Source organism: Carya illinoinensis, chromosome 3, assembly GCF_018687715.1.
Source record: "Carya illinoinensis cultivar Pawnee chromosome 3, C.illinoinensisPawnee_v1, whole genome shotgun sequence".
Classification (NCBI taxonomy): Eukaryota; Viridiplantae; Streptophyta; class Magnoliopsida; order Fagales; family Juglandaceae; genus Carya; species Carya illinoinensis.
The window spans coordinates 7,237,110-7,256,454 of record NC_056754.1 but is presented as its reverse complement, the minus strand read 5'-3'; the positions used below and the strand labels follow the sequence as shown (position 1 = coordinate 7,256,454).

Genomic DNA, 19,345 nt, shown 5'->3' with positions numbered 1-19,345 from the left:
GTATAGATACTGTTCAAAAGGGCAAGGTTCTTGATTGAATATCATATATAATTGATAGATCACCTGTTGTATTCTGTGCTTCCTAGCAAAACAACATGCAGTATTATCCTGTATTTTTCTTTTTAAGAAATTCTTATCATCAAAGAATAAAGTGATAGCTTCATCTTCAACTTCTGTATATTCGTTAAAAAAGTCTAATGTTCTGTATGTATATATACAAATACAAATCGAAGACGCTTCCCACTAAACCGGCCAGTGCATTCAAGAATCTTCTCCCTTCTTTATAAAAAATCCAAACCGAGCCAGCCAACATAAATTCTCCTACGTCTGTGGCAACCAAATACTAGCAGAAGAGAATAATAGATCGGATGGGGAAGGCGCGTGTACTTGGTATAGGCATGGACTACTCACCAACAAGCAAAGCAGCCCTTCGATGGGCTGCTGATAATATTATCCAGGAAGGAGATCTCATCATCCTGATCCATGTTCAGCCACCCAAATCAGATCATACCAGGAAGAAACTTTTCGAGGACACTGGATCTCGTCTGTCGTCGTTTCTACCTCTTTTTGACTTAAAGGCTTAATTCGCCATTTCGATCTCTTACCCCCAATATTCATTTCCTTGTCTTCGTTTGTTTTCGCAGCTTTAATTCCTCTTGAGGAATTCAGAGAGATTAACTTTTCCAAGCAATATGGACTTACATATGATCCGGAGGTTCTTGAGATTCTTGATACAGCGTCAAAGACTAAAGGGGTATGTATTGGATTTTTAACTTTTTACTCCATATAATTACGTACAGATGAATGATCATTTGCTGTACGTGGGTGGCGAAATGAAATGAATGGCCATGTACGTGTTAGTGTCTGAGTACTGAGTACTACTGTTTGTGGGTTGGAGCAGGCTAAGGTGGTGGCCAAGGTCTACTGGGGGGATCCAAGGGAGAAGCTTTGCGATGCTGCGGAAGATCTTAAGCTCGACTCTCTTGTTGTTGGAAGCAGAGGTCTTGGCCCTATCAAAAGGTAATCCTCATCCATCGCTTGGGAATATTGTGTTGTACATATGTTGGTCGATCGGTCATATATATATATATATATATATATATGATGTGCTTTATCGAATGATACAATCCATGTTCGATCAGTTTCTTATTTCATGAACGAGCAATACTATTATCAGTCATATTGGTCGAGGTAACACTTGTAAGTATATGACACTATAAAAAATGTGTTACATTAATAAGATGTATGACTAGCTCGAAATCGAAATAAAACAAAGAATAGCATTCATCTTCATATATTGGCTATAGCCTCAAATCACGTGTTTGATTAAGGCTACAATGACGAGTGTGATTTTGCAGGGTTTTGCTTGGCAGTGTTAGCAAGTATGTTGTGACAAATGCTTCATGTCCTGTCACGGTAGTTAAGGGGACCCAATTTGCCAAGCCTTAATTGATATAAAGGTTGTTGGATCTCTACATGATATGCACATTCTCTGGTGTATATTTTTATTTTATGAAAAAAAACTTGTGTAATTGAAGTGAATTAAGTACTGTTGGCTTGATGAGAGACGCACAGTTTGTATTATCTATTGTCATTATAAACGAACGTATTGTTTCTAGAGTTGCATGGATGCATGTTACAAACCAACTTCTTTCTATGTCCTCTAGCTACTTTTATTAATTCGATCGATTCTATTAAATTCTGCTCCGTATTGCCTTTGCATAGCTTTGGACCTAAAGAGAACTCGATCTTTAATTCTAGTCTTTGGGTTTTGATTTGATCAGTTTGGTATCGATCTAATATCCATATATACAAGGAAAGGAAGTTAAAGATATCCAATAGGAGTTAGGATGTTAAAAGGCAACAACTTGTTATATGAATTGTTTGAACTATATGGTTAATTCATTGAATTAATACTAAAGATGGTCTGTAGGATTTGGTTTACGTTGCTAGTTATTTCATTAAGGTGCATGTTTTCATGAGACGGAAAGAAAGAGAGAAATCTCGTGAAGTACTACTGCTTCAATTCGATTAATATTATCTTGGATTTGTTTAGGTCAAATGGCCAATACATATGACGACCCTTTCTACCAAACCACTAGCAATTGGCCTAGCTTTCGAGGTCATTTTCAGACCACGCTTGCACCCATTGGTGAACATAAATCCACCTTCCCAAACTCGAAAGAATAGAAAGAAAAGAAGGGAATGAATTAGCCTTATCCTGAATTACTGAAAATTTTTAAGGCTTGTTAAACAATTAAGCACATGAAACTCGTTGCAATATATATTGTTTACGCGACGAGTGAAATTAAGATGCATTAATTTAAACGATGCGACTGATCATTCATCTAACCCACACAAGAAATAATAATGCAGAAAGCCCAGTAATAATTAAGCATCACAAAGCTTATATTAAAAAGGAAAGAGACATGCGGTACTTCGATAACTCAATTATAAAGTAGGTAATTGACACGCTCTTCTCCAATAAGCTCTAGCAAACGCCATTCATCTTCTTCCTCTCCAGGACAAACTTCCTCCAAACCGTAGTGATCTCCCTCTGCGTCTCGAGAGCACTCTTCTTTATAACCACAGCGACATTCTTGTCGGCCTCTTCACCATTAATTGCTAAGTTGGAACTGATCTTTGCCGGAAGAGTATCAAGGTCATGCAGAACTTTCTCGATGTCGCAAACCAGGCGCTCTGCAAGAGTGCGCGAAAAGTCTTCCCTGATGACAACTCGGAGCACCGTCACGGTTTGGGCGTCGGGCGGCATGGTATAAGCAGGCACAATCCAGCCAAAGCGCCGCAACATGTCAGACACCTCAAACTCATCATGACGTCTGTTGTCTTTTAAGGAAAAGGCCACCAATGGCACGCCATCGTCTTTTGAAACAATGTTAAAGCGCCCTGTCTTCTCCAACCCCTCTTTGAGTACCAGCATGTTTTCTCTACAGTTTTCCATAATATTCCTGTATCCCTGGTTAACAAAAGTCATTATTACGAGAATTAATGCTAACAATATGATTTCTTTAAGCTAGTTTGATAATTTATTACATGCACATTTATCCATCGACTAACCTCAAAACCCAAGCGAATTAGTTGATAGTATTGAGCAATGACTTGACTAGAACCTGCATCAAAGAAAGCAGACCTTGAGAGCCTGAGAACATATATATGCCACATTGATATAGTGATTCCACAGAAATTACAATGATCAATGTTAAAGGGTTTTCTAAATTCGTACGGATAGGTTAAAAAATAAAAAAACAGAGTCCTGAGAAGTGTAATTAATTGCCTTTGGAGAAGTTGAGGGTGAAGGTGGGTTGGTCAGCTCCAAGATAGTTTATATGGAAGATGAGTTCTTCAGGCAAATCCTCTTTGCTCCTCCAGATGACCCACCCAATCCCGGCATACACAAGTCCATACTTGTGGCCACTAACATTGATGCTCTTCACCAACGGCAAGCGGAAATCCCACTCTAGTTCTGGGTGTAGAAATGGGGCAATGAATCCACCGCTCGCTGCATCGACATGGATCGGAGTATCCCACCTGCCAAACAAAAATGCAAACACATGATGATCCATTGATGAAATTGAAAGATTTGGTAGGCGTGTTACGTAATTGCAAACGCATTCATGCATTAATATTGAAACGAACTCGAAAGAGAGAGGCTAGGGATCGGGGTCGACGGAGGTCATACTTACCCAGTTTCCTTGTTCTTCTCAATCAGTAGATCATTTAAGAGCTTGACATCTTCAAACTCTCCGTTGAGAGTGGAACCGAGAATGGCAGCGACACAAATGGTGTTCTCATCTACCATCTCAACAGCCTTCACAGGGTCCATCACAAAGTAGTCCTCCCTCAGCTTTACCTCCTTCAATTCCACCTCAAAGTATCTTGCGAATTTTTCCCAGCATACCTTTATACATGAAAAAAGTAGCAAATACGATAAAGATAAGAAGATAGAGCAGAAATCATACGGGCTCGTAATAATATATACGATTATTATTACGTACATAATAATTATAAGTTTGCTGTACGTTTACTGGTGACTTATCTCAAAAAGTTTAACAAGATCGATTCTCCTATAAATAGAAGACCCAACATGAAAAATTATATATTATATATAGTCAAGATCATAATAAATAATATTAGAATTGATATTGAAACTCATCATGATCAGTACTGCTGTATAATTTTCCTAAAAAAGCGAATCATACCTGAACATTGGCTCCAGTAACAATGTTGGGTTTGTCCCAGGGTTTCCCCTCTGCTTTCCTCCGGTTCTGCCACTGTCTCTTGAATGCTAAACCGGCCAACATTATGGCCTCCGACGACCCCACTGTCCCCACTCCAACTGCGGCCTCAGATTCTCCGAGTGGTGCATTAAAGAGATGCGCTATCATGTTAACACACCGATTCTGCATGCATACATATAAATATATATATTATTGAATTCAAAACATATATATGATGATCATGTTCATATAATATATTCTCACACAAAGTTGGCCGTTGCTTAAAGCAATATATATATATATTTTTAAAAGATGACGATACCTAATTTTATTGATTGCCCTCACTTATGACAGAGGAAAATCGTAATTACAATTTAAGCAATATCATTTACTTTCCTAAAAACTGCTTATATACGCCACACATTATGAATTAATTAACTACGTACATTAAGCTTTGTCATGTCACTAAATATTTTAATGCATGTCTTTCGGTGCTGCATGCTTGTGTTATTTATATATTTATGTGATCAGTTTAAAATCCCTTGGAGCTAGCTGTTTTGCATTACATGGGGTAAAGGGATCGTGGGAATTACAGAAGGATAATGAAATTTTTGAAGAAGCCTTGAGCTAGCTAGCCATCATCTCAAATGCTAATTGACAGTACATAATAAGTAAAGACTCTTTTCTTGCTTCCACTCAAGATTGCTTATTACAATCGATAAAATTAAAAAAATAATAAACCTTATCAATAATAGTAGACGTAAACAGCAGATCCATTCAATGAAGAAAATAACAAATAAATATGAATAGTTATTTTAATATATAGTTGGAACAAATATAATGTTAGAAACAAAAATAAACAGGGGTTGCAACGATTGGAATATGTGTATGCATGGGTGGGTCATTCTCTCTTTTTGGAGGGAAATGAAGTGTAATATCAATCAGTACTACTGTTTGATTTCCCCTAATATTGCCGTAAAGTTTAGCTTTCCTTCATTTTCCATTCATACACGGTTAACAGGCAAGACAGCAGCGAAAATTAAAAAAAAAAGGTTCAACTTTTCGATGGGACATGTCGTATTTGTGTGGGTGTGACATATAATCTGAAGCATAAACGACAACACAACAAAAAGAAAAAGGCAACGTGATACAGTTGATGCTCAAAGTCCTATGGCCCCACTATTGGTTAGAACGCAGGGACACTGGGCTGGATGATTCGGCGGTGATCGCGCAATTGACATTACGAATTTACGCGGTTCTATCTTATAGGTCGGGCCCATGTTCGTTCCATTCTGTGAAGTAGCTGCAACTAATCTAATGTCCGCCGTAATTGATGTCTATTAATAAAGTTTAAGGTGTAATCTTAGGCCGATTTGAATTAGCCATTGATTTGACATCATCTCATCTTATTTTATTTTATTTTATTTTATAAATATTTAAATAATATTTAGACATAAATGATTTTATCTAATCATTACTGATCATTATAATTTTTTCAAACTTTATAAAATACAAAAAAAAAAAAATCAAAATTTTCAAATTTTCAAATAAAAATTATATTTTAATAATATTTTAACTTTATTATATTTTTTTAACAATTTTCTCTCTTATTTTTCGAAACTCAATAAAAATTTTAATTCAAACTACTTTAATACTATTTACAAATCATCTCACAATTCTCACTGCTATTAACAGATATTACATCTCAAGTGAATTATAGAAACGAGGCCTTCTACCATATATGAAGATAAGATTTAGGTTTTTTCTATGCTTTTTGAAAGTAGCATAATTATTGTGTATCCATCCACCACAGGTGAATGAATAGTAAAAATCTAATATAAATGGTATATGAATAATGCTTAAACGTTTATAACAATATATAAACAGTATAATCTGACATAAATAGTAGGTAACAGTAAATAATTCGGTTATTCCTATTAGAAAAAATCTTCTTGTCATCCTCACACTTCATACATCACATTTATTTTAATTTTTTTTTTCATTTTTTCTATAATAAATATGTAGTGTGTGGATGATAAATAGAATAATTTAATTAGTTTAATAAGAATAAAATAAAATAAAATAATTAAAAATAATATTTTAATATATATAAAAGTGTGGTGTGAGATGATGCATAGTATTCCTCTTCCTATTAAATAATAGAATCCACACATTTTTAAAATTTTAAAAATTAAAAACTATCTCATTTTATCTCATTATCTAAATACATATTTTTTTTATAAATTATTTTATCTTATTTTAACTCAAAATTTTATTATTATTTAAAATATCTATGAAGTATATATCAGAAAGTTGTTCACCATGACAAGTTGGAGAAGAAAAATCATAAACTTCTTTCAGTAGTTTCCTCATACCCAATACACACGTGACATCCTTTCAAAGAAAAAAAAAACACACACACACGTTACGTCTAAAGTCAAACAAAAAATTAATAAATAGTTTATTTTTAAACAATATTGGGGCGTTTTTTTTCAAGATCTAATTAATATCTTAATTAAAGCAAATAATTAGAGAGCTGTGCACCAATAATTATTTATGAAATGTGAAAGTAGTTTATAGTCATCTTGAAAAAAAGTAAGATATATTATTAAAATATTAATTTTTTCATGTAGATCTTAAATTTATTTATTTTTTTAAAAATAATTATGTGACATTTATATACTAATATTATTTTCTTTTAATTAATATCTCTTCATCTTCATAAAATGTGCTGATAGATTGTTTTTTTTTAAACCCCACAACGATGGTGAAATACATCGACGTCCGTGATAAATGCAAATCCAAAAAAGAAAAAGTCCAAAAAGTATCGATCCTCAGATTCTCAGAAGCAACCGGATAAATTTAAAGCCAAGGATAAATTTAAAGTCAAGAACTACTCCAAGAAAAATGAAAAAGAAGAACCGGTCAACTATGGAAATTACGAGGTAAATTCTCCGCAATATAAATTATACTACCTTGAAAATTAATGATAAATCAGATCTATAGATCATACGGATATAAAAACCCAGATTTGCACTTCACGTTAAGTACCATGTATTTATGAGTCGAATCTCGATCTCTTGGTATGGTAGAGACAAAGACATTAAAGACAGATGATTTTTTAAGGATCGGAGAAATGTCGACAAAGTGCAAAAATGAGGAAGGGTGCAGTAAGATTTTCTGAGAGAGAGAGGACATGCCTGGAGCTCAGTGGTGACGGGGTACTCATCCATGTCGACGTAGTTCTTGTTGATGGAAGACATGATGAGCTTGTCGCACTCCGGCTCCATCCACGTGGTCACGAACGACGCCAGGTTCAGCCTCGGATTCCCATCCAGCATGAGCTCGTCGTTAATGATCTGGTACGCTGCTTCCTTTGGGATCGAGTTCTCGGGCATTTTGAATCTTCAAAACCCAAAAACCAAAAAAAAATCATGATCTAGGAGCTGGAGAGATCCGAACGCGATGCAATCTACGATTGATCACTACGTGCCAATCACTGAATCTATTAAAAACGAAATCAAGAAAGAAAAGAAACAGAAAAAAGAAATGATCGATGATAAAAACCTAGGAAGCGAGGTTCGAACATATCGAGAGGCAAAGGTGGAGTGGACAGAGACGTCCGACTCTGATGAAGTTTTGGAGAGAACCATTGTGCAGTCAGTTAAGAGATGAAAGATCAGAGAGAGAGATCGTTTTCGATGGATGCGAATAAGGGTAAGAAGGTAGCTACGGACTTAAATAATCTATCAACATGCCCACCCTAATTTTTGAAGCAAAAGGCCATGCTGTCACCGTTTTTTTTTTTTTTTTTTAGCACTTTTGTACTTGTTCATCATGCATACGAGTCATGTAAATGTTTTTTTATTAAATTTTGTTGGGTGAGACCGTGGGGGTTCACACCTAGTCCTTGTCCATTAGTTCAGCCAAATTAGGAGTTGGATCATAGCCATATGTTACATGACACGTATACGTACGTGACATAATTTTTATTCCAAGAACTTAAAGTATTAGACCCATAGTGGTCCATAAACAAAGTTCCTATAAAACATGAATGTGTGAAGGAGGATAAAAGTCGTAAGTTATATGTTTATAATATTGGTAGTATTTGACAAATGGGCTATATTGACACCGTCAGCTATATATACGTATATATATATTAAGGAAAGGTACACATCATCTTACACCACACATTTTATATATTAAAATATTATTTTTTTTATTTTTTATTTTATTTTATTTTTATTAAACTAATTGAATTATTTTATTTATCATCCACACACTATATATTTATTATAGAAAAAATTAAAATAAAATTAAAATAAATATAATATGTAAAGTATGAGGATGACAAAAAAAATTTTCCATATATGGAATATGCATATACGAGTTTTCTCGGAAGCCTGGTGAAAAGGAGGAAAAGAGACAAATGAATTAATGTTTTGCTTCTGCAACATGAGTCACGAGCCAATAGTTAAGAGGATGTATCATAGAATTTTGAACATTCCTAATACATGATGTGATCTACCAGTACTGATCCCTTGAAATATCAGCAATGGCAGCTTCGATCGGTCTTCTAATTCCTTTCTTTCTCGAAATAATAGATCTAGAAGAGTATACGCCTAGATCAGGACTGAGGAAATATTAAGGTGATACAGTGGGCTGGTCTTTCTTTGTGACTATATTATATTATGAAACTAATGTTGTGGGGTCTAGCTTGGACCGATGCTGGCCGTGAAAAATTGTCTGAATGAAAAGACTTCTTGTTCTTTAGCAGCAAAGGTAGAAGGCACTTAATATTCAAGCACAAAGACGCTTAATTTACGTGATTGAGTTTGGTGTTTTTTTCAGAAGATTTGTGCCTTCATGATAACGCAATCCCTAGCTAGAAGACGACCAATCTTTTTTTTTTTTTTTTTTGCTTTGTTTTGTTTTTTAATTCGAGTCTTCCAAGTGTTAATTGCCATTCACTTCTCACATATAATTTATAAAAAAAATAAAATAAAATAAAATCTACTCATAATCTATTTTTTTATCATCTTATAATTTCATAATGTGACATTAAATAATAAGTTTACAAGTAAAATATAATAAATATTCTCCAATCATCTAATACTACATTATGAGATGATGAGAGAATAATGAAAAAATAAATGATGAGTAGCATTACTCATAATTGATTGGCTGTTGTTGTCTAGCAGTGGAGCTAAATCCTACCAACGTCCTTGCATGGGTCGGATCCTATATTTGTATTTGCATCATTTTTTTTTCTCAATTTTGGAAGGGAATTGTATGGATATCAAAGGGAACAATCAAGAGAATAATGATAAGGACACAATTATCATACCTCTGATAAAAAAATAATAATAATAATCTTTTACTATATATTATATGACAGTGTCGATTAAGTAAGAGAATTATGTAAACTCTCATTAAAATCATCTGTACAAGTCAATTAGATGCATGAATTAAGAAAAATGCTTCAACTATAAAAAGATTATATGAAAATAAAACATGATAGTTGTAGGACAACAGAAAATGCCAATCACGAGGAAAGGAAGATAAGCTCATAAGCCCATAAGACTTATGAAACACCAATAATTGTGAAGACTCGAGGCAGAATGATTTTAAAAGAAAACTCTACATGTGCTGCCTGCCTGCATCTAAAAGGTTGAACTGTTAGTGTATTATTGGTAAATAAACTCAGAAGAAAAATAAAAAAGGATTGGCTTTTATCGGTGCAGATTTCTTTTGATTAATAATGAGCACGTTTTGTGCAAATAATGTTTATTATTATTATTATTATTATTATTATTATTATTTAATTTTTCTGGGCAGTGCAGAAATGTAATAATTAAAGAACAGGATAGGGAGGAGGAAACTTCCATCGCCACGTGCGTGGATACGATGAAATTAAAACTCGAACCCATCCGAAGTTTAGCGGGCTTCTTTGGGTGGAATATATGCTAATAGCATCTCGATTAAAACATATTGACCTTTAATTTAAAAGAAAGTTTCCCAAGTGCATCATTGGGAACATCTTCTACAATTTTATTATTCTAATCCTTCTAATAATTTAGAGACACATACATAGTATGAATACCAACAACATTAAATGTAATAGGATATTGGATGATCAAATTATTGTTAGTGTCTTCTCCCCCGTTCGAACAATATAAGCAGCTGTAATGCATATAGTGGGGAATCACTCATGGGCAAAGATAATAGTCGCATTCTTTGTTTAGAAACGAATCTAGGAGGACTGAGGAGGTCGGATGAGGGCTACCCTCGCACAAAGGTAATACTCATGTGAATGTAATTCTAATTCTCAGCGTCTCCGGGCGGTGGGAAATGATGGCGTGGCACGTGGGCAATATTGATGAGCTGAGGATGAGGAAAGGGAAAAGTGAAGGGCCCGGGGAAGTGACGAGTATCAATGGTGCACTGGTTTTTCCTTTTTCAAGAGTCAAGACAAACAATAAACAATGTGCACTATTTAATTGTAAGCACATTTCCATGATTCGATCTCCTGTAATGCAATTCAATCATGGTGCACGCGGTCTGATCCCCTTACCATATTCTTTATCCACGAATTAAAACTATGAGCATCTCTTATTGAGTACCAAGGTAACCAAGATTAGGACCAACTAATATAAGGACTGTAACTCATAACATTTATCCAAGATATTCAAGACGTTAAAAGTAGTGCAATGACTTTTTCACCGGTTCACGAGGGCGGTGCCCACATATCTAAACAATCCGGCTGGTCATACTGTGGAACGATGCAAAGCATGTTATATACTAAAGCCTGGAAACATCTTGCTAGTATGTGCAGTTAGTCCCGGTCAACGGGAAGAATGTAAAATATGAAAATGTTTGTTTCAGTCCATACCACGTGAACCCATATGTTAATCAATTGCAAATCTTTACAATGATTTTATGGTAATTCACTTTAATAACTCTGGATGTGTGAAAGGCATACGATAAACACTAGGGAACTTAATACCTTATATAAGTAAACTCTTTCAAGCAAGTAAAACACCGCAGTCTACTGCGCATAGCACAGCAGCATATGGGATGAAAGTTGAGACCCGTCTAGTAAAAAGAAGTCAGAATTAGCGAGCCGCCCCGCCCCGCCCCCACCCCCCCGGAAAAAAATAACGAAAACATTTTTTATTCCTCCCTGTTGCCAAACAGATTACCAAAAAGACTTTCTCATTCGTCAGGTTCCCAATCCATTCCTGCAACATAAACCAAAACCTTCATTATTTTGAGTTATCACAAAAATTGGTCCAAAATGAAAGAACATAAACAACCAAATGGTGGGAAGAGCACAAAGATTAATAAACTCCGTTCCCCAATTCAAACACAGAAGGAGCAACAAAGCAAGATAAGCAATTGAGATCAATATTGAGATTAGAAAACCAAGAGCAACAACACAATCTTACGGTCCAAACTACAATAGCAAAAGAAAATAATTTCTTCCAACCCATGTATTCTGGCTTTCTAGCAATAACAAGCATCTATCTCCCAATGTTATAGCACTTGCCACCAGTCTTGTAGAAAAAAAATAGAGGTTGTAGGCCAAAATAAACTCCCATAAACGTCATATCATATTTTTATCTCTTATTACATACAGATTAAAAGAAAGACAGCAACTGCAGTATAAACACCATTCTAGTGCATAGAAGAATAATAATGTGTTGACATACAGCTATGCTCAGGCTGAAAGTCTTGCTCTAAGTTCTGCTGCAACAGCATCAATGAACTCTTCAGTATTCAGATAGTGATCCCTAGTGGCCCTGCACGATGTGTAATGGTATATCACCACCATGAAATAGTAATCATCTTAAATAGAACATTGACCTCTTCTACACACACTTACTTAGGTCCATGGATAAGAATAGCAAGATCCTTGGTCATCTTCCCAGATTCCACAGCTCCAACACAAGCAGCTTCTAGTTTCTCAGTGAAATCCAATAGTCTAGCATTCCCATCCAACTTTGCCCTGTCAACCAAAACATTGTCAGATCCTTGTAGAGAAATGTTTACTCTACATAAGTAATCAATACTCATCCTTTCTCTTCCCCTTGTGAAACTTGCAATCTGCATAATAGTTTAAGTATCTATTGCAGAACCCAAGTCTGCAGATCAACAAAACCATATCATATACCTGTGTGCAAGCCCTCGCGACCAAGCAAATATTGAGGCAATGCTGTTTGTGCTGGTTTCACCTCCTTTCTGGTGAACCCTATAGTGCCGTGTAACGGTACCATGGGCAGCTTCTGCTTCTATGGTCTTTCCATCAGGACACACCTGAAACCCATTTATTTTACAAGTAAGTCAAAACTACACACATAAGGAAGAGAAAAAGGTATAGAGAGATAGAGATAGATGCCATCATGTCATTTGTTTTCATCCCAATGCCTATTCTAGCGTATTTCTACATTCTATATTTTTGTGTCTCCAATCGTTATGACCATACTCTCCCACCTCTACCTCGCCATATCCTATAACTATTGTATCAGCACCCAAACACTAGAAATACAAAAAATGCCTCCATACCAGGCATAACATGGTATGTATGGCAGAATGTTGTCATCTAATCATATATGCTCTAGTGAACAAAGCTCTCATCCCAAGAAATCAAAACAACACTTAAACACAAAACGCACCAGTACAGAAGTCATCAATCCAAGAGATCCAAACCCTGCACCATGTGTTTAGAAGTTAGTGATCACAACCAACCAGTAAATGCCCAGATTCAACATTGAAATGGGCAGCAATAATAAGTTTAGGTCCAAGCACAGAATACAGAAACTCTCTCTGTTGATGTCATGAGCAATCTGTTACACAAACCTTGGGCTAAGAAATCACTCTGGACATCACCATCATAGTTCTTGCATGCCCATACATAACCTCCTTCACTCTTGAGAGCATAAGCCACCATATCATCAATGAGTCGGTGTTCATACCTTGTAATTCGATAGTATAAGTAACTAAGCGAATAAAAGGGTAACACACACAAACCATCATTTTGAAACAAAAAACTGACACTCACCATATGCCAGCAGCCTCATACTTTGATTTCCACTTGGCCTCATAAACTTCTTGAAATATGTCCTTGAATCTTCATTGAAAGAATGTATATGATGATCAAACGTATGTTGAGGGAACAAGAAGCCAAGAATACTTGAACATAATAACATCTAATCTGTTTAAAACAAAAAATATTAATCAAATGAAAGTTCAAAATTAACACACTAACCAGGCTGCATACCTTCCATCATACTTCTTTAGAATTGTATTCTTTGTGCTAAGATAAAGTGGCCATTTTTTCTCATAGGCAGTGTTCATGGAAGCCTCAGCAAAAGCACGGATAGACTGAATGTATGCATTAAATATATAACAGAAAAAATCAGTGAACTCCAGCAATCTATATTTTTTTTATAAATATTCAAGAATTTTGTAGAAGAAAACAATAGGCATGACCCATGTGCACGGGAAGTATACAAGGGAGAGACCTGATTAGGATTTGCTTCAGCAATCTATATTTCAACTGAACCTAAAAGGAGTTCCCAGAAACAAACCTCATCAGTGTTATACATTGACAATGCCACTCCCCCGGCACCTGTAAAGTTGAAAACCTCAAGCTCCGTCTTCTCATCCTGTCCTTCTGGCACTGCAATCATTTTATGGACCTCATAACCCAGTAAGTAAGAGTAAAATTTGGAGCTTTGAAAAAAGTACGGAAAAAATTATCCATGCATCTATTTGGGCAGTAGATTATGAAACCTAATATACAGGATCTCAGAAAAGATTCAGAAAAAGTAAAAAATTTACCAAACACTAGTTTCAATTTCCCAGCTCCTTTAATAACTGTATCAGTTGCACGGTATTGATCACCAAAAGCATGCCTTCCGATGCATATAGGCTTGGTCCAACCTGACAACATCCACAATCAGTACTCAGTAGAAATCCATGACATCACTAAAAGAATATCGATGCAATGTCATTATACATACCTGGGACAAGGCGAGGAATGTTCTTGCAAATAATTGGTTCTCTGAAGACAGTACCTGCAGAAAATAGTAATAACAGCCCTCATGAAACAATCCCAAGTAGCTGTAACTGACCATTCAATCATGACTGATTGCTACGTTCACTGACCATTCAAAATATTCCTAATTGTCCCATTTGGACTCTTCCACATCTGCTTCAAGCTAAACTCCTTCACACGACCTTCATCTGTTAAACACCAGCAAAATTATGAAACTTTGGTTCATGTCCAGGAGTGGAGACATCATCATAAAAGTAAGGATTCAGTCAGGTCAGGATTTTAACAGCAAAAAGAATGTGCAAGTTAAAACATTAGTACCTGGAGTAATTGTTGCACACTTGATTGCTACGTTGTACCTATAATTGAAAAATTACTAGTCAATGCACAACAAAAAGAAAAGGATTTATAATTAGGTCACACCATAGTCAGATCAAAATTAAAATTACCACCAAATAAAAATTGAACCCTAGGCACAAGAATATATCATAGCAAATACAGAATCTAAAAACCACAAAAAGCAAAAAAAAAAATTTCTGATTATTAATGACTGAATATTATTATTCACTACAAGCAAGATAAATGAGAAAAAAAAAAGTTGAATTTTATTTTCACACAGAAGTTGCTTCAAACAAGAAAAAGACAGAATACAGCATTTCTAGAAACTTCAAAAAAAAAAAAAAAAAATGTACCAACACATACTTAAGAGTAGCCTCTGCACTTTCAATTGTTACTTTATCATCAGTGGCATCACGATGAGGAAGGCCAAGGTCAAAGTACTTGATGTCCAACTCCAGAAAGGGGAAAATAAGCTGCAGATACCGCCAAAAAAATGATCCATACAAGTGATTCCCTCAAAACTTTGACTAGAAAAATTGAACAAATTACACATTAATGATTTAGCTAAAACTAAAATTACCTTATCCTTTATTGATTTCCAGAAAACTCGAGTCATTTCATCTCCTGTGTAGTAGGATAAAAAAAGAAAACTGTGAGACTTAGGAAAGAGAATACAGTCAACTACATCAAAATCAAAGCTTTGAAACAATGAAGATGGCAAAGTTGAGGATAATGCCAAGTCTAACTCATAATATCCTAATACTTCGTGGCCACACACCTGTGAAGCCAGGCCTTTATCCAATGATCAAACATTTCATGGAGGTTAGAAGGTTTCAGAAATAGCAGAAAAAGTTCATTGCCCGCCCCCTATATCTGTTTCTATTTCTCCATTTAATAATATTTTACTTTCAAAAAATTTGTTTCCATTTGGCATTGCAAATTTTCACCATCATCAATAACTGGCATATCAGCCGGCACGACAATGCCACTGACATACGGTTAATCTGCTGCATGCAGTTCAAGTTATGGCAAAGTTTGCCAAAGGACTTAGATTATGAAATAAGGTCACCAACAAAATAGCATTAAGAACTTGCATCTCCAAGCAACCTATGAACTCAAAAATACGTTATTAGAGCTACATATTTAAAGTCAGACATCGCCACAGTTAAAACATAGAAAACAAAAAAATAAAACAATATTTTAAGGCTTTTTCCTTTTATAACCCAGAAATGATTTCAGAGCCACATGTTAAAGCAGCCATAGACTAACTGCCACACTGTAAGCAAACATTATCTAAATAATTTACACATAACAGTGAAATAATATTAAACACAACTTGGAGATGAGGGATTTAGAATTTTTGGACACACCAAACCCACAAAAATACAGGCCATATTTCATTCCTTGCAGTCGCAACAGACACTTCCATAGGACCACTTGCATACCAGGGACATGGCCTGTTTTAGTTCATTCCTTGCAATCGCAACCGACTAAAACAGGCCATCCGAAAAAAACATATCTTATCAGGTACTATTTCAACCTATAAGCATTGCTTTTCTTAAAATTTCTAAGTGCTGCCGAGGTAACAGACTGCATTTGGCCCTTCAATATAGAATACCGTGAGCCGAGCCGAGCTGGGTGATTTTCTTACAACTTACGAGTGAGATGGAGCTCTTTTACGCAGAGCCCGATTCAAGCACAAATCAACATCGAGCCTTGTATATACTTGAAACACATATTGCAAAAGAATGTCCTACTCGTTAGTTAGATCGGACTATTCTCATCGCGACAAACATTTATAGTGACCACAATTATCAAAAGACTAGTTACGTAGAGATCTTAACTACAACACGCGAATGAATTAAGTACTGCTCAGGCAGCATTCGATAATTAAAAAAACTTATATATAATTATAAAATTAAAAAAAAACAGTAAGATGATTTCATCAACATGAAAAAAAGGGGAACTCTGAAGATATTGAAGTTGGAGATCGTGGTTTATAAGCAATCAGAGGCGATGTTTGGGAAATAATAAACGAAACAAAAAAGGAATCGTTCTTAATGACGTTTCAACGTATAATAACAAAATAGTAGACAATAGTAAACCAAATGGATCTGCGAATGGGGAAGCTCAGAGAGAAAAGATCGAGATATTGAAAGGCATTTTTTATGGGGAGAGAGAGAGAGAGAGAGAGAGAGAGAGAGAGAGATCTCACCGTCCATCTCAACGACGGGGTTGGCCACCTTGATCTTGTCGAACGCCATGTTAGTCTAAACAGTTTAACACAGAGAGAATCGTGTTGGAGTTGGTAGTAAGAGGAAGAAGAGGAAGAATGAGAGCGGTGAACGGTGAATGAGCCTGAAGACGCTTTTATATTATTAGAACATAATAGTCATATACTCGTATCATTCAGTCATTCCCGTTTCAGACTTGAGTTTGTGCGTTCTGATTAGGATTGTACGAGTATTTGACTTTGTCCTTCTGGATTCTACTCCTTCTTTATTTCTTTTTTATTTTTAAAGTATTAAGCATATAGTATTTAATATTTTCGTATAAAAATTTTAGGCAGACTGAGACCTTTTGAACGTTTTCAATGCCGCGCTCATTCCTCTTATAATTCCAATGTGATTTATTTTTTTAATTGACACAGGATGTTCGTCCCGACTAATGTCGAGGGATACACGAAAACAGTATTGATCTGGTTCGGCACGCCTCTAAGTCAGTCCACCACTTTTTCATCCTGCGACGACCAACCGTTCAGAATTGCAAGCTGGATCGGATCCATTTTTATTAGTCTGATTGATCTTGTCGTAACATTCAATTACCTAACTAGAGCACTCCAATAGATGTTATATAATATAATTCTTTTTTAAATATAAAAAAAATAAAAAATCTCTTAAAAATATCATTCAATGAATTTTATATTTCATCCCTCATTTTGAACTATTAAATGTGGATGAAACTATTCATAATTATTATAAATATTTTAAATTAATTTTACTCTCCTCTATTTATTTTCTCATTTCTTCAAAATTCATTTATTTCTATTTTAGACTCTCTCGTCCCTACTCTTTCGTCTTTTTTGGGCGCCAGAGACAAAATCTGCAGCTAAATTATCGTCCAATGATCTGCATATGTGCATATAAACCCAACATGTGCAAAGGGAAGTTGCAATGGACGGTGGGACCCATAAAATTTTAATGTATTCCTCACCTTATTAATGTCAAATAATCTTTTTAAAAAAATATAGTCTCTTATTTTCATTTTTTGAATTAATTTATATTTTAGTTTAGTTTATAAATTTAGATTAATTTAAAATAAAACATAATTATATAACATTATATATGAAAAAATATTGTAAATATCAAAAGATTTGAAAATACTATTGATAATTACACAAAATACTCTAAATGAATAAAAAATATTAAAAAAATATAATATTTAAATAATATGAATAAAAAATAGATAAATTAATATACAATATATTGTAAAAATCAGTATATAAAATAAAAAATTAAATTTTAATGATATATTTTAAAAGATATGGTGAAAAATCTATTGAAAGTGCTCGTTCAATATTTTTGAAGTATATCCATTTAAATTTGTTATCAAATCACCTTTATTAAGAACTGATTTAGATTTAGAGATGGGATGATTTTAAATAAAATATGAAAATTAAATAAAATATTATTAAAATTGATTTTTAATATTATTATTTTTTAAAAAAATTTTAAAAATTAAATTATTTATTATATTTTATATAAAAACTTTAAAAAATTTGATGAGAAGTAGATCACCTTTTTAATGTAACGCGATTGCGGGTGCCGTGACGTCTCTTACAATGACTTTCTTTGATTTGGTTTTTTGTTTTTTTATGTCCCTTATTTTTTTTAATGGAAAAAACTATTTATGCTGCTTGAAGTGTACCGATCAATTTGACTCGTTAGATCGGACAAGTAGCAGTTCCGTGTTTTTCTTTTCTTTCTTATTTAAAAAAATTCGATAATAATATAACATGACCATCACGTGACAAGACCAATTTCAGCATTGCGCAGTAGAATGGGAACCGTTGGGTAATGCTTTACTCCACCCAACTCGGTAGCATAACCCCGTTTGATACAAACAAAATATTTCTCCAAATCAGAATTCAAGCCAAATGGAGGAGAAATCTGGGAAAATAAAAATATCCCGTCTACGTTATTGTCGTAGGGATCGGTTATAGACTATGCTATTTTAATAATACTAAAGTTAAAGTGGCCCTAACAAGACTTTTCATACCTTATTTTATAAGGGGATGAAAAGAGAGACCACCGGTATCTCCCAAATATACCGAGACTTGTTTAATCCACGAAGTTTGTTATTTATCATTTTCATACACCATTCATCACATTTTTTTAAATTTTATTATTCTTAAAATTATTAAATTCTTTTACTCATTATCCATATACTACACAATACACATTTGATAAGAAAAGAAAATATAATATATGAAGATGATGAATAAAATTTTTGATAGCGTCCTCTCAATGAGGAGGCAGCAATTCTTTTATGAAAATTGAGTCACCCCTAATCGACAGTCATTTGAATGAACTTCTTATTTTTATATCTATTATAGAAAAAAAATGGCATTCTCGTGAATTAAAAAAAAAAAAAAAAATTCCTCTAACCATTTTCATCTTCATTTTTGTCTCGTCTATAAGTTCAATGCAAT

The 19,345-nt window shown here is 34.4% G+C and overlaps 3 protein-coding genes across 3 annotated transcripts; 1 reads left to right on the top strand and 2 right to left on the bottom strand.

Annotated features, from left to right (window-relative positions):
• Positions 1 to 1,626, top strand: LOC122302959 (universal stress protein PHOS34). Its single transcript, XM_043114447.1, has 4 exons — positions 1 to 543; positions 645 to 754; positions 902 to 1,020; positions 1,359 to 1,626. Exons 1-4 carry the CDS (start codon positions 369 to 371, stop codon positions 1,447 to 1,449), a joined length of 495 nt encoding a protein of 164 aa, XP_042970381.1. The 5' UTR covers positions 1 to 368; the 3' UTR covers positions 1,450 to 1,626.
• A 677-nt stretch (positions 1,627 to 2,303) lies between these two features.
• LOC122302958 (glutamate decarboxylase 1) lies at positions 2,304 to 7,995 on the bottom strand. Its single transcript, XM_043114446.1, has 7 exons — positions 7,806 to 7,995; positions 7,439 to 7,643; positions 4,221 to 4,421; positions 3,705 to 3,919; positions 3,296 to 3,549; positions 3,079 to 3,131; positions 2,304 to 2,977 (listed from the first exon to the last, which is right to left on the bottom strand). Exons 1-7 carry the CDS (start codon positions 7,889 to 7,891, stop codon positions 2,492 to 2,494), a joined length of 1,500 nt encoding a protein of 499 aa, XP_042970380.1. The 5' UTR covers positions 7,892 to 7,995; the 3' UTR covers positions 2,304 to 2,491.
• A 3,122-nt stretch (positions 7,996 to 11,117) lies between these two features.
• On the bottom strand, positions 11,118 to 17,026 carry LOC122302956 (isocitrate dehydrogenase [NADP]). The gene is made up of 16 exons (XM_043114445.1): positions 16,850 to 17,026; positions 15,215 to 15,258; positions 14,998 to 15,107; positions 14,617 to 14,654; positions 14,409 to 14,486; positions 14,264 to 14,317; positions 14,082 to 14,183; positions 13,829 to 13,920; positions 13,519 to 13,622; positions 13,300 to 13,368; positions 13,098 to 13,213; positions 12,914 to 12,948; positions 12,412 to 12,554; positions 12,124 to 12,246; positions 11,951 to 12,040; positions 11,118 to 11,479 (listed from the first exon to the last, which is right to left on the bottom strand). Exons 1-15 carry the CDS (start codon positions 16,896 to 16,898, stop codon positions 11,959 to 11,961), a joined length of 1,239 nt encoding a protein of 412 aa, XP_042970379.1. The 5' UTR covers positions 16,899 to 17,026; the 3' UTR covers positions 11,118 to 11,479; positions 11,951 to 11,958.
• Positions 17,027 to 19,345: the final 2,319 nt, after the last annotated feature.

Bases quoted from the DNA above. Each gene is read 5' to 3' on its own strand.
- LOC122302959 (XM_043114447.1), top strand. From the start codon at position 369: ATGGGGAAGGCGCGTGTACTTGGTATAGGCATGGACTACTCACCAACA. The intron at 544-644 runs GTCTGTCGTCGT...TTGTTTTCGCAG, and splicing joins TTTCGAGGACACTGGATCTC to CTTTAATTCCTCTTGAGGAA. The intron at 1,021-1,358 runs GTAATCCTCATC...GTGATTTTGCAG, and splicing joins GGTCTTGGCCCTATCAAAAG to GGTTTTGCTTGGCAGTGTTA.
- LOC122302958 (XM_043114446.1), bottom strand. From the start codon at position 7,891: ATGGTTCTCTCCAAAACTTCATCAGAGTCGGACGTCTCTGTCCACTCC. The intron at 7,644-7,805 runs GTTTTTATCATC...TGGGTTTTGAAG, and splicing joins GTTCGAACCTCGCTTCCTAG to ATTCAAAATGCCCGAGAACT. The intron at 2,978-3,078 runs GTTAGTCGATGG...TTTGTTAACCAG, and splicing joins TAATTCGCTTGGGTTTTGAG to GGATACAGGAATATTATGGA.
- LOC122302956 (XM_043114445.1), bottom strand. From the start codon at position 16,898: ATGGCGTTCGACAAGATCAAGGTGGCCAACCCCGTCGTTGAGATGGAC. The intron at 15,259-16,849 runs GTGAGATCTCTC...CCTACTACACAG, and splicing joins CCCCGTCGTTGAGATGGACG to GAGATGAAATGACTCGAGTT. The intron at 12,555-12,913 runs GTGCGTTTTGTG...AATGGGTTTCAG, and splicing joins GATTGATGACTTCTGTACTG to GTGTGTCCTGATGGAAAGAC.